Source organism: Canis aureus, chromosome 9 (assembly GCF_053574225.1).
Source record: "Canis aureus isolate CA01 chromosome 9, VMU_Caureus_v.1.0, whole genome shotgun sequence".
In the NCBI taxonomy this organism is placed as follows: domain Eukaryota; kingdom Metazoa; phylum Chordata; class Mammalia; order Carnivora; family Canidae; genus Canis; species Canis aureus.
This window is the reverse complement of record NC_135619.1, coordinates 49,432,758-49,447,342: the sequence shown is the minus strand read 5'-3', so window position 1 is coordinate 49,447,342 and position 14,585 is coordinate 49,432,758. Positions and strand designations below refer to the sequence as shown.

The 14,585-nt window shown below is 47.1% G+C and overlaps 1 protein-coding gene across 7 annotated transcripts in view; it reads left to right on the top strand.

The window, feature by feature from the left end:
• The window catches only part of DPF3 (double PHD fingers 3), a 259,291-nt gene that overhangs the window by 186,069 nt on the left and 58,637 nt on the right, over positions 1-14,585 (top strand). For 5 of the 7 annotated variants that reach the window (XM_077909873.1, XM_077909871.1, XM_077909872.1 and 2 more), the window contains one exon: positions 7,440-7,568. In XM_077909873.1, coding sequence (XP_077765999.1) covers positions 7,440-7,568 — 129 coding nt within the window. Of the gene's footprint in view, positions 1-7,439; positions 7,569-10,531; positions 11,192-14,585 lie in introns of those variants that run through there. The other 2 variants (XM_077909876.1, XM_077909875.1) reach the window with 1 other exon arrangement.

The following is a 14,585-nucleotide window of genomic DNA, read 5'->3' as shown; positions in this document are numbered from 1 at the left end:
GCTGAGCAAGAGACAAAGGGGACTTGCTGAATTCTAATATCCCAATAATAATATCCTGACAACCTAAACGGACGAGGCTTATCCTGCTCTAAAGCACAGAGATGTCCTGCGATTCTCAAAGGGGAATGACACCACTTCATTCAGAGCCCTGTTGACATAGTTACTCTCAGATTAAACGTTTTTCCCTTCAACTGACTCATTTGGTGGCAATAACAAGTTGCTATGCCAGGCCATGAACTGACCCACATGACCTTCCACTGGAAAATTGAAATATCTTCTTGTGCTTTCCCTAATCAGCACTGCCAAGAGTAATCAGCTTTGCTTGGTCTTTCCCTCGCTTTTCCGAAGCATCAGTGACAGACTCGAAGTTGCCAGCCTAAGGCTGGAGCACAAAGGACATTACGGAGGAGTCATGTGACCACCCAGCCCCAGAATCAGGGATGTGGTATCCGAACGCCTGGCAAATCGCTGCTCTTACCAAATACATCCTGACATCGATGCAAGCGGACATGGTTTCTGTTTTTACGGCACATTGTTTAGGAGCAAATATTCTTAGGGTGTGTGTCCAACGGTGTGAATTTTGTACTCCATAAAGATGGAGGAAAAGAAGGTAGATGCAAGGAAGGGTGGAGTGGCTGACACCACATTTAAAACAGCTGCTCAAACACAGAGTAAGGCAACCTGTCTTCTCTCCAGCTGTTGCGAGGCCCCTGGGGAGAGGCCCTCAAATATGGGGTTCAGGGGGCTCTGGGGCCAGCTGAGCCTGGGAGTTCTTAACTCCTCCCATCCTGGTTTTCCAAGAAATGCCTCAGGGAGGGGATCCCAGAGAGCGGCTGGCCCATGGGCTTTCTCCAACCACAGGGAGAAAGGGACTCCGATGGGTCCCCACTTACTTCTGTTGCTCCCTCTTTCTGTCCCCGTGATGAACAGGACTGGTGCTGGCCGTGCCTTAGAATGGTGTCTCGGTACCCGGGGGACATTGACATCCATTCAACTCCTAGTCTTTGACTTCCCTTTGCCTGAGTTTTTTCTTTCTTCCAAAAGCCCGTGGGAGGATGGTCCGTCCTCTTGTTAAGTATTTACTGCCAGCACTGGGTCGGTCACCAGGCTGGGTGCTGGGGATCCCACCAGTAAGGACGCTGCTCCGGCCCTCAGGGGGCTCGGGGCCAACAGGGACAGAGACACGGCCACGCACACGGCACAGGGGGCTGAGTTCCTCTGGGTTTGGAAGACCTCACTTTTCTGATCCTTCCTTCACCCTATTATAATCATTGAATCATAGGCCAGAAGGGACCTTATGATGTCACCTAGCCTATTCTCCAGCCTCTAGCTAGGCATGCGCTCCACCCCGGGGGCCCCGGGGAAATCCTCAGAGCAGCACGCTCCTCCTCCGGTGCCTTTGTTGGACCCGCTTCACTCCCAGCTTTCCTGCAGCATGCTCTGCCCTTTCAGCTCTTTTCTTTCTCACGTTGTCCCGAACAACACGGACTGTGGCCAATTTCGGTCCATCCATAAACTTGAAGACTTATTAAATCAGCCCTTGGCCTTCCTTTCTCCCGGCAGACGGTCCTCAGTGCCTGGAATCACTCTGCATTAGCAGCCCTGCCTCCTTCCTCCTTACCGCACATTCACTTTGTCCCCAGTGCTGGGTGACACGATGGCCCATGAGGGAGAGCGAGTTCTCTGCCTGTTGAGGACTCTGGCAGCCTCATGGGCAAGTGTGTGTGTGTGTGTGTGTGTGTGTGTGTGTGTGTGTTGGGGAGGGGGTCACTGGTGTCTACTTCCCTGCTGGGCTCCCCAGTCCCCTTGCCTTTCCACATTCAGGGAGGTAAGCATCATTTGTCTTCCTTCTGGAGCGCTGGGGTGGGGCTTGAGTTGCTGTTAGTGGCCAAAAAGAACAGGCCTGAATGGAATCCCAACATTTTTATTCCTTGGATCCGTAGGATTTATTTTTTCATCAGTTCTAGGGAAGCAGTGAAAAAAGGTGTCAGGCCTTGGGAATAATTTATATGAGTAAACACGTAAGGAGTAGGGTGAGCAAGAGCATGAGAATTAAGGCCATTTATCCAGGCTTTGAGGCTCTGTTTGCCCTCTGGTCCGGCCTTCCCCACAGTCTTTATCTTGCTACCTTAACCCTCTCCTTGCTCTGCTCCGCCTGGGCCTGATCTCGGTGCAGCTGCCCCAGTGCCCACCACTGCCCGCCCCTCCCGAGGCCCTCATGGAAGGCTGGGTCCAGGCTAGCAGGATGTGGTGGTGGCCTCCAGCTGAGGCCTGCTCGCTGATTCCCCTGATTCCGCAGGGAAGGCACGTTGGCTTCCACCCTCCCTCCTCTCGCCCAGCCGGTCTCCCGCGTGTCCTGCGTGGCCAGCCTGGGGCTGCCTTTCTGCATTCCCTCTTTCCTCTCCCCTTTTCTTCCCTCCGTCCTTCGAAGATGCGCTCTGCACAGCCAAGTGGCACCGGCTAGGATGCTTTACACTTGAGAGATGAAGTAATAACAGGTGGCAAGACCAGAGGCTGCCGGAGCCCAGGATTCCGGTTGCCATGGAAACAGGTCAGCCCTGTGGACGGATGGGAACTGTCAGCCAGTGGAGGGTGGTGGGGGAGCAGTGAGAGGGGTGAGGAGAGGCTCAGCTCCTCCTGGAGGGCTTTTCTCACCGTGCCCCCCACCCCACATCCCAGTTCCCCAAGGGCCACACACCCCAACTCGCGGGCCCTGGAGGAAAGAGCTGCTGGGCTGCGCGGCTGGGCGGCAGGCACAGAGCAGGGCCGCGTGCCTGCGCACACCAGGCCCTGGCAGGCGGTCTGAGCGTCTGCTCAGGATGTGAAGTCATGCTTTTGTGGATGTGCCGTGGGGGAGGCTAAACTTCTGGCATGCTTCCTATTTCCCTAGGACACTTGGGACACAGCTTTGGTCTTGGCAGAACCGGATGAGGGGCTGTTGCTGGTGGCCAGACTGTCCCCGCCACTCCTTCCTTTCATGAGTGGCAGACATATCGCAGCAGAGATCAGCCCTGTGTGGGTGGTAGTTTTACCGAAGATTTGGGGCCTTGTTTGCCATAGACACGTGGCCTGATTGAAGTGTACGCTAATACCTTTCCAGAATGACCGCTCATTCTGAGTGTGGTGGTGGGACTATTTGGGGCTTGGCTTTTCCTTTCTCCTGGTTGGATTTGAATGCTCCCTCCCATCTTCTCTTTATTTATTTAGATCTGTGTGTGTTTCTTCATGAACTTTGTTCTCGATTTCCATTCTGTCCCCCCACTTTGTGCGTTTTAGAGCTATCTCCCCCAGGTAAATTCCTAAACTCTTAAGGCTCACTTTATTTTCTCGGCAGCTTCCTTGTATCTCTTATATGATCTTAGTCCATGAACATTAATCAACAGAAAACCAAATCCATCATTACGGACGCTGCCATCGAGATACCACTCAGATCTTTGCCCTCTTGTTGTCTTATTCTATAAAGTGGGACTCAATTTCCCATAAGCAGAAGCAGAATCTCTATTTAAATCCCTCTTGCAAGGTCTGTGTGAGCTTCCTATTTATAGTAAAATCCTTTTTATAATGATCTCATACACGGTACCAGGAAATTGCTCATGGCTGGGTCAGGCCATAGGCCAGTATAGCTGTGGTGTAAGATTTACTTAAAAAAATTCCTTCCAGAGCCTCTGAATTCTCTGGAGAAGTGTTTTCACAGAGTATGTGGCAATAAACAGGATCACCCAGTATAGATTACTGTGGTAGGGACATTAAATTTAAGTTCAAAGGGAATTTCTGCTTTTATCAGGCCAATCTCAATCATTTTTATCCCTTTGGGCTTCCTAAATGACGTATTGGGTGAATCAAGTTGACTCTAAGGGGATTTATGAAATATTTTGTATGCAAGGTATGGCCAGGAAGTGTTTGTCTCTGGATTTTCCAGGAGGCAGAGAGTCTCTGGGGACATAGACAACCCAGGGGTGAAGCCAGCCCCATAATCTCTTTGGGTTTTAGTTACCTCGTCTTCAAATAATCCCCACTTTACGTTTTTGTGAGAATCAATGAAACAACATATGTAAAGCATCCAGCGGAAGATCTGTCACAGTTTTATAGTGTAATAAATGTCTGCTGCTTTTTCTTTTCAAGAAACCGTTGAACAAGAGGAAGGCTGAGTGGGTAGGAGCAACCTGGCATCCCCTCCCAGAGACAATGAGTCCTACGCTGCATTATATGAATCTTACGCTTTCTTATATGTTTGTGTACAAAGGATGTTTCTCCTACCGTGCAAGGGGTATGCTGTTATTCTTCCAGCAACCCAGGACCCTCAGCCACCCACTCATGTTTACTCTGGGAGCTAGACCTGACACCAGGCCAGATGACTGACCAATCCATTTAGACACGGACTGGCATGTCTCCCTCTGAGGACTTGGGAATTAAACCATGTAGTGGATGATATTCAGAGCGACAGATAACTCTACCACAGGGAAAGCAAACACAGTGCTCTGTCCCCACTAGGAGGATGTCCCAGGGGTGTCACTGGGCTGTCTACTCACATCTCTGCCATCCTTTTCTAAGCCATTCATCCTACACATTGTGGTGAACCATTTCCTGTGTGCTGGGCATGTAGGTATTCCAGTGATGAGTTAGACATGGTGCCTGACCTGAAGGAGTAGATCATTTAGTACAAGGAGTTGAGGCAGGTGTACACATGTATAAACAAGAGAAGGGTCATAAAATTGATGTCAACAGAGTGCCCTCCCCAAGTTCTGACTGGCCCTTTTAGCTGGGGAATTGGGAGAACTCTATGGGGAAACTCTACCCATGAAACCAATCGTGATTACCAAAAAGTATAAGAGAACCAGATGCAGGAGCTTCTGATTAGTCTCTCCCACACTATTTTACCAAGATGAAAAGAAGCTCTGAACTCACTATTATGAGAAGAGAGTAGGATTTTGCCAAAAATAAAACACAAGTGTTCACTGTCACTTTCTATACTGGGTCATTGCTAGACTAATATGGTACCAGTCCTGACATGTCACAACTCCACACAGTGGGGCCTGCAACTGGTGTGTTATTTAGTACCTTCTTTACCTCCTTGGCCAGATACTTTGTGTGGCCAGCAGCCAACACAAATGTATGTGGGGATCCTGCTCTGATTCAGTCTTCTCAGAAACTTCTTTTCATTAGATGAATTACATTCTGTTCCTTTGGTCTTTTTACACAGGACCAATTTCTCTATCACTATCTGCTTTGCCCTACTAGACCATTTCTGAATTTTTAATTTCTTGCAGTATTAGAGTCCCTGATTCACTGAGGGCATTCTACCAATGATCTGTTGGTGTAAAGAATTACCCAAGAGTTCCTATACTCTATTCTACTTCATCCTTGTAAGTCACAAGGCATACACTGTGTTCGCGAAAACCAGATCCTTTGGTTGCTTAAAGATTTTGTGAAAGGAGAGAAAATCTGACATAATAGGGAGTCCCTAAAAGAACAGGAGAGACAGGTGGCGGGACTGGGGCTCCTGAGACCTTTAGTGGGATGATATACGTGGACTTCTTTGATTGCTTTTCATGCAGGGAAGCTACCTGTGTTGTGACTGTCATCTCCCTATTTTCTTTCTAGTTCCCGTCAATCGTGAAAGTTCGTTCTAGCTTACACTCAGCCCCCAAAATTTCACGTACCCCTCTTCTTCCTGTTCACCATTTGACTGATTTCTAGAATAGTCTCTGAACGAAAAAAATCCTGAGTTTATTTGCTTTAGAGACATGCTTGGATTTTCTTACGAGAGTTTTAGAAATGTTGAAGGTGGCAAATAAGAGAGAAGGAAGAAAGGAACTTTCTTCTGGTTTGGGGGAATGAGAATTTTAGAGTACACTTTTTGTAGGCGTACTGATTTCAGAGATTATTTGCAAAACCATTCATTATGACCTGTGATGTCTTTGAGACACAGTGAGTGATGAAGACAAACCCCACACTCAAGAGGCCACAGGGTGTGGCCAGATCCTCCATTTGCCCCCAAAAGCCAACACCTTTTTTGCAGGGAATTGTCTGCCTCCCAGAAGATGAAAATCAATGACTTAGAAACTGATTAACCAATCCAAATAGCAACTGATAAATGGATTAACTCTCTATAATGTAATTCTGCAAGCTTTTGTCTTCTGCCTTCCCCAGGTAAGTTTTTCTATTCCTGGAGGCAAAGCAGAGGCATGGAGGAAGCAAAGGCCAGAGGGAATCATATTAAAGTGGGTGAATCCGTTTATCACTTACTGTCTGGATGGTATTTCTGCTCACATATCTGCTTCCTTTTACAGATTTGTACCCTACGGGACCCTGATTAATGTTAGCCAGTAAATAATGAAAGATAGCTGCAGACATTGGGTATAGCGAGGAGGAAGATACCCCTGTGGTTTAGGCTGATCCCATAAACAGGCAGACTTTTCTTCTTAGTTGCAAACAGGGAGTGTTCATGTGACAAAGAAATCTCCACAATAGGGATCGAAAAACAAGAGAATGGAAGCGTTTCTCCCCATGCACAGAAACCTGTCCAAGCCTTTTCAGCCAGCCCCTAGGAAGTGAGAATGATTTCAGTGCTTGAGAATATGTGCCGTTCTCACAAGCTTCATTTTTAAGATCATGTCCTGAGATTTTTCTTTGCCTTTGGATAAGGACCTTCAGCAGGGGTGGCTTACGAAGGTCTTAAGCCTCAAGGCACACTCACTAACTCACCATTCAACCTTTCTTTGGCATGAGGCTGAGCTAAGCGTCCAGGTCTGATTCTAGGTCCTTGAGGTCTGCTGATTAACTAGTCCTGAGTTCTCTCCATCCCAGCAAGTCTGGACTCTAGGGAGGTGAGGTTGAACGAGAGTGGACACTTGTGTACCTGCCAAGATATTCATCAGAGTCCCCAGAAGCATCTTCAGAAGAAGCTTCCTGGAAATGCCTACAATCAGTGCTTCTTTGTTTTCGTTTTCAGGGCCAGAGGAATATCTCCCTAACAAGAGCATCTTTCCCAAGGGCAAGGCCTGGGCATGGTCCATTCTCTCTCCCTCTCACCCCACCACCGTTTATGGTTGCCGCCTGGTGTTTGAGACCTAAGTCCTGAGGTCTGGTTGTGCCGGGATGAGAGAAGAGTACTTGACTAGTAGGCCTTTTGGATGCTTTGTGCATCCAGGGAATGGAATCAGAGGAGCAGGGGAGTTTCTGTAAAAATCCAGAGATGGCTTTTGCAAATATTGCAGAAATTACACTAACCTCTGGATGGCTTGCAAGGTATTAGGACTATTGAGCTGAGGAAGATCAAAAAGAAAACAGCCCAATTTAACAACTTGGTTGTAATAAAACCTTGTATCCCGGACTTGATATTCTTCCCAGAGCAGATTCCGCTAAACTGTGGGAGAAAAGGGGCCAGTAGAAACTCGTGTCAGCCTGAAATCAGATTTTTGTTTTCAATGTTTCTATAGCCCAGAAAGGACCGGATGGGACTGTTATTCCCAACAACTACTGTGACTTCTGCCTGGGGGGCTCTAACATGAACAAGAAGAGTGGGCGGCCTGAAGAGCTGGTGTCCTGTGCAGACTGTGGACGCTCTGGTGAGTGTGGCCCCTTCTTGCATCTGTGCCCATAGACCAGGAGCTGTTCCACTTGCATCCCTCGGCCATCTTGTGTGGGGGTTGAAGGGTGGAGTGGAGAAGAGATGGCGGTGATTTTGAGTGGAGAGGAGTTTTCAGGTCATTTTGATGTTTTTCTTCTTTGAGTCTTAAGAACTGGAAGTTATGCCCTGGGATGTAGGAAGAGGGGAAAGTTATGCCCTGGGATGTTGGCTTATTTCTTTGAGGCCTCTCCATGAGGTGGATATTTCTTTGTGTATGTTGTCATGGACAACAGCGAGGTAGTGTTGAAGAAATACCTGGAGACATGGGCCACATGCTTCCTTGTATCGGATGATGTGCACATAACAAAAAGATGTATTTGTTCTGTGGATGAGCCCAGGGCACACTGGAAGAGAATGGAAACATGAATATAGAAAAAGCAGCCACATCTTAAACTGTGGGAGTCTGAGACCCCAGGGTTCATGGGCAGCTGCGTAAAGACCACCTTCATTGGCCGCTCATCCCATTTTCTCATATAAAATGGACAAAAGAGACCGGGAAAGGTCAAGGAGCAAAAGGGCAAGTGTTCTCAGGGCTGGTGTGGAGTTGACTTGGCATGTTTTGAAATTTTCGTGTTTGACATCTCCAAGGACTAAAATGATGAAAACAGATTTTGGTCTTGTTCTCTCATTCTTGAGCTGAGTTCAGGCCTTCAAGTTTTGTTCAAGATGTTTTGTTTTGCAATCCTAACCAAACCATTATCTTTGGCTGGTTGTGGTTGGTTGGTGCGACCTATCTTTCCCATAGTTTTATGTGCTAGTGAAGCCAAAGCACAAGGCAGGGAGGAGAAAAGATCTCAGCTTCATCTTTAGTCTGACCCAGCCCTGACGAGCAGGTGAGATGCAGTTCAGCTGGGTGGTTGGTGTAGTAGTGAGAAGCCATCACTCCTTCCCACATTTCTCCCTTGGGGTCTTTTCTGCTCCGAGGCCCAGGAGAAGGACTGAGGTGACCGCACCTGGGTTTACTGTAACAGCTCAGTTCTTCCTTTACTTTGCTTGCAAACCTGAACTTTAGTCCTTTTATATTTGGTTTCGGGGTCGGTTAGCGTTCCGGATTGACTTGAGTAGCAAATCAGTAATTGCAAGAGGACTGTGGTCTCCAGTGCACATACCCTCCGCAGTGACCTCTTAAGGACCTGACTGGATAGCCCGACCATGTTGGTTTGTTTTCCAAACATGATACCTCACGTTGAACTCTTTCCTCTGCCGGTGCCAGCTTAGAGGAGAGGGCTCGTGTGGCAGTGCACTCCGGGTTTTGAATACTTAAAAGAACATGAATAGTTTTAAAAATAATTAAAGAAAACGAAACAAGTGACATCCAATTCAGTGTTTTTTTAAAAGCAAATTATCAGAAAAAATCTCTATCGCCAGAAGCCCAGTCACCTGTTGGAGTGGTATTCGAGGCTGAGTGCGATGGGCTGCTCCGGGCTGGGGGTGCATTAGAGAGGGCAGCTTCAGAATTGTCCCTGCAGACTGCTCTAATCTTCCCCTTTCCTTCCCTACAATCGGTGGGGTACTTGAATCTGATCCACGGGGAACCAGAAGTGGGCAGCTGGTATTGTCTATCCAAAGCCTCTCTCCTCACAGCCTCTATTCAGCTTTTTATCCCCCCAGGATCTGTCGGCTCCGTGACTCAGGGGCCATTTGATACCAGCCTAGGTGTTCTCGTTGCATTTGCCAATTTTGGTGGATGATGTAGTCAAGGTCTGACTCTGAGGCTCCTGAAATAGTCACTACCTTGGGACTAAACAGGTGGCGTTAGCCCATGAGACATGCTTGTTAAGGCAGGTGGGCGAATACTTCTCTAGGGCCTCCTTGGAGTCCTTCCAAGGAAGAGTGTGAAGCTCAGAAAAACTGTCTTTTCCTTCCCATCTACCTCTGTTTCTGGGGGAGAAAATGAGATTCCTGAAATTGACACCATAAGTGAAACACTGTGACCTCATGGGGGATGGAGGGAAGGGCGGTCCTGGGGCCCATTTACAGTGCGAAGAAGTTTAAACCTGAGTTTTCTAGATTTCAGGATACTGGATTTTATTAGGCTTTTGAAACCCTGATGTCCTGCCTTTCTAGCGCTCTGAGTTAGATTTGACAACTCTGGACTTTCTGGAGTAACCAAGACCTGGGCTGGAGTGTGTGTGTGTGTGTGTGTGTGTATGTGTGTGTGCGCGTGCATGTGTGTGCACACAGGTGTGCATGTGCCCGCCCATGTATGTGGGTGCAGATCACCGAAATTTCCTCCAGTCGTTCAGGAAAATGAGAGACTCGCTTACTGCCTACCACTTATCAGACTTTCCCACTTCTTCTCGCTTTCAGCGCAAATGAACTACATGGTGTAAGGGCAGAATCGAAAGGGTGCCCTAAGAATGGGATTAGAAACGGGTAAAAATAAAAATAAAGCGGACAGAGGCTTAACCACCTCGAATGGGTTATCTGACAGTAATACCTTTGTAAAGCTGACTGTCAAAGTGAAGGACAAACTGTTCAAAGGAACACCAACCGAAACCACCAAAGAAATACCGACCAGGCTTAAAAACCAGCCAGGAAGCTCACTGTCCGGGGCGGGGTTGAGCGGGCGTGCATGCGTATGTATGCAGGCGAAGAGGAGAAAGAAAGACCAAGGTTGCATCTGTCGCTGTCAGAGCTGTGGACATGTGTATTATGGTAGAGATGATGCCTTTCCGGGTGTATATGGGGGGGGGGAGGAATCCTTTTCCCTGGAAACATTGGATTTGTCCTGTTACCCTTGAATCCCTGTCGCCAGGTGATGCACCCAGCTAATCCCTTTTGGTGTGAAATGGTTTTTGATCTTGCTATTAAGAGTAACGTTGTAAGAATGTAATAAGAATATTAATAATGCTGTCTGTTGCTTAACCCATGTGCTGATATATTCATCATACATGTCAGCTCATTTGGGAGGAGAAGGCAGGAAGGAGGAGGCAGCGGCCGCAGCGCGCACCACGGAGGACTTATTCGGTTCCACGTCAGAAAGTGACACGTCAACTTTCCACGGCTTTGATGAGGACGATTTGGAAGAGCCTCGCTCCTGCCGAGGACGCCGCAGTGGCCGGGGGTCGCCCACAGCAGATAAAAAGGGCAGTTGCTAAACCCACGGAACAGACTCTCTGGGCGATTAGCCGTCACCCTCTGACTTTGGTCGTTATTCTGGGTCTGATTTTTTTTTTTTTTTAAATGAAAGTCAACTTTAGGTTTTCCCTTCATCCTTGCTTTTTCCTCTCTCCTTCCACACATCCTTCTCCCCCCTTCCCCCCAGTTTTGAGTGTGTACAACAGAAGCACAAACTACTGAAACAAAGCAAAAGGAAAGAGCAGGATTACAGTCCTTCAGAGAGATGGCATCGTGACGTACTGTTTATTTTCCTATTTTCCGTAGAAATGGGAAGTTAGGTGGCTTGTCTCTCTTTGGCGGGGGTGGGGGGGATCTTTTTGACACGAGCAGAGTCGATTTCCTCAGTTTTCCTATTTATTGGCAAAACGAAGAGAGGAGGAACATTGGGTTTGGAAACAAAGAGCGAATAACATTAAAGATGATTATTTATGTATTCTAGCTATTATTAGAAATGGACCTTTTTTTTTGGAGAGAGAGCGAGCGAGAAGGGAAATGAAAGCAATTGAAGTGCTATCCTGCTTGGGAGAGAGCCGCTGGGGGAGGGATTGACTCAAGGACACCTAGTCGGGAGGATTGCCTCAGCTGGGAGATGGCACTTTCTGTACCCCACGGAGTGCGTGGCTCCCTACGGCAGACCCCTCCCCATTTCTGCTCCCTGACCTTTCCATCTTCCTCCCTGCTTGCAAGAAAATGTCAGCAGCTCCTGGGAAGTCTGGGCCTCCGCGTGTGGCCTCCCTCCAGCGCCTGGGCCCTGACTGCCAGCCCCTCCTGGGCTCCTCCCCTCCGCCAGCAAAGCCACTGTGGTGTTGTTGCTGGGGTTTTCCTCACTTTCCTCCTGGCGAAGAGCAATTTGCAAATGCAGGAATGGAATATAAACAGAAAGTCATGGACTCAGCAGTGACAAAGCAACCTGAGGCCGCACTCATGGAAGGAAGAACGATACCTCACAGTATATGCCCCTCTCCCCTGGCCCCTATTTACAAACATAAATTCCCGTTGGATGATCAAGTCTCCCGTGTTTCTTCTTCTATTTTTTTTTATAGTGCCCTCCAGGCACTTTGTTTTATGTTTCCAATAGCACCTCCTGAAATAAACCAAAGCAAAACTTGCTCAAGGTCCCTGGGGCGATGGAGAAGACCATCCACCTTGTTGGCAGTCCCAAGAATGAACAGCTGTGCCGTCCTAGTCAAAAGGTATGTCTTGGCTGGCCTGTCTTCCAGTGAGGGCAAAACCATCATAGTTGTTTTTTGTTTGTTTGTGTTTTCTTTCTTTCTTTACGTTTCCTCCCCGCTGGCTTGTCTTTGGTTTTCCTGGGTTCACACCACCTTATTAGTGTGGGCGTGGCTACTGGAGTGTGTTCCACCCGGCCCTCTGCTTTCTGTGTGTGCATGCCTATCCATGTGGGCCTGGGCCTAGTGTGGCAACCGAGGCTTGCTTGGACCACAGGAGGGGCCCTGTGCGGAGAATGATGGGCTTCTGGCTTCTGGCTTCAACCATAAGAGAACATGGCTGGGGAAGTGCTTGGCTAACTCTTGCCTCCTTTGGCTGCACCTGGTGGGTGGAACCCAGGGGTCTGAGGTCGGAGCTGGCTGTCATACTTGGGTGGAATGAGAGAGCGCGGCCACAAGGGGTCTGCATGTCTAGGGTGGGATTCCTTGCTCCTTGTACCAATTTACCAGCCAAGGGGGTGAGTCCAAATGAAAGAGGATGTCTCATTAGGAAAACACTCAACGGCACTGATCTGAAGATTCTAAACTTCCACCAAGTGTGGTCAGGGTCTCCGGCCTCCATGAGAGCATAGGTCCAGAGATGTGGGCACTGCCATTTGGCTTGGGTTGGGAGAGCCAAGTAGCCACCCAGGCAACAGACTGCTTGTAAGTGTCTGGGAAGATCTACTTTGACAATCCAGGCTTTGCAAATCTTCATGAATTAGACCTCTCATTAAAATAACAAACCAATTGAACAAAAGCAAAGACTAAGCAAAGAGACCCACAAATGGACTCTTTGTGCTTCCCTGGTAGCCTGAGACAGAAAGAACTTCTACTTTTCTCCTGCTTGAAATGTGTAAGTGCTGGCCTGGGCATTTGCTCTCGGTTGTGAGAGAATGAAGGGAACAACCTCACCCACTTTGGGGATGTTCTGTATGTGACCCTGCTCCTGGCAAATACGGAGTAAACCTCCTGCGGTGTAATATTCCTGCATGACGTGTGTGAAAAGGCCCATAGAGTTAGTTCCAGTCGATTTCTGCTAAGCGGATACAACCTGCCCTTACTGTCACTCTCCTCCTTGTCATCTGTTCTGTTACTTGGACTTAGATGTTGGATTCATAGCATTGTGACTTGCCCTCATTGATGAACTGTGGGCTTCTATGTTAACAAAAATATGTCCAACCAATCTATACAATTATTCAAAATCTGTGTAGTTGTTTGTAGTCCTAACATTCTCAATGACATCTTGCCTTTGAACTTGAAAATAAATTTTTAAAAACCGACTTAATTTAAATTATAAGAAGCCACCTAATTTCTGAAGGAGAACCAAAATGAAGAACTGTCTAAACAGGGGAACCTCCTATGGAAAGAATTATCTGAGGATGGTTATTGCTTCTCTATTTTAATTTTATGAGCAGAGCTTGATCTTCTGTTCTTCCTTTTGGGGGTAGTAGATGTCCTCATCTTTCTCAGTTGGTGTAGCGAACCGAGCATAGTAATGTATCCTAGCATGGCCTGAGCACCTTGTCTCACCTTGCTTATCATATCTTCTAACAGACTCAGTCAGAATTTACATCCTTAAAAAACAAAAAGGAGCTGGAGGGGACTTTGAAGATAATCAAGTTCAAATTTTCCACTTTTCAGTTGAGAAAGATCAATCCAGAGAGGTTGAGTGAGGTTTGAGAGAGTGGAATGAATGTGACTTTGAAGACAAATGTCTTTTTTTTTTTTTTTTTGACAAATGTCTTAAGGTGAAGGAAGGAAACTGAGAGGAGGAAGCTGGCTGTCATGGGTTTCCAAGTGCCTGCACAGTTGATGTTATACCTTTATCCCCATTTCTCTACAAAACAATGGCCAATGTTTATGTAGCAGGCATTGTTCTAAGTGCTTTCCCTAGGACAGTTCATTTAATTCATCCTCATGATTATCCGAGGAGGTAGGTGCTTGTATCAGCCCCATTTTACAGATAAGGAATCTGAGGCTTAGGAATAAGGCTAAAAAAGATATACGGAAGGCCTCCCAGTTAATAAGAAGCCCGGTTTTGGTCCTGGCAACCTGAATCCAGGACCTGTATTCCTTTACTATTGTTCTGTGCTGCCAATTGCAGGGTCCTGTATATGGAATATAGGAATATACATATATACATATTAAGTTTTTTTTAATTTATAATTTTTTAAAGTTTGGATGTCATTAGTTTATTATAAAAGAGAGACATGGAAATACTTTATATGATGAAAGCTTTCAGAACCTCACTGGAAGGGGTTAGTTTTCTGTGATGCTATTTCAATAGGATTTTTCTCAGTCTATGTACTTCCCAACAATGTCACCCACCATCTCTAAATTAAAAAGTAACCCTTGTCATCTAGAACTACTTTGGTGCCTCTGTATTCTGGGAGAAGAACTTTATTTCCAACTTTCACACTAACTGGTTGAATCTCTCCACCCTTTCCTTTAGAGGCCAATCCAACAGCTACTACAGTTGCTTGCAGTACTTTTCCTTGATATTTTTCTGGAATCATAATGCCTCCTTTGGTTATGGTTTCGGCTGCACTTCTTTCAGCTCCTTTTCTAACTACTACTTGGTCAAAGAGGGGAAGATAGAGATAGGTAGGTAGATAGATAGA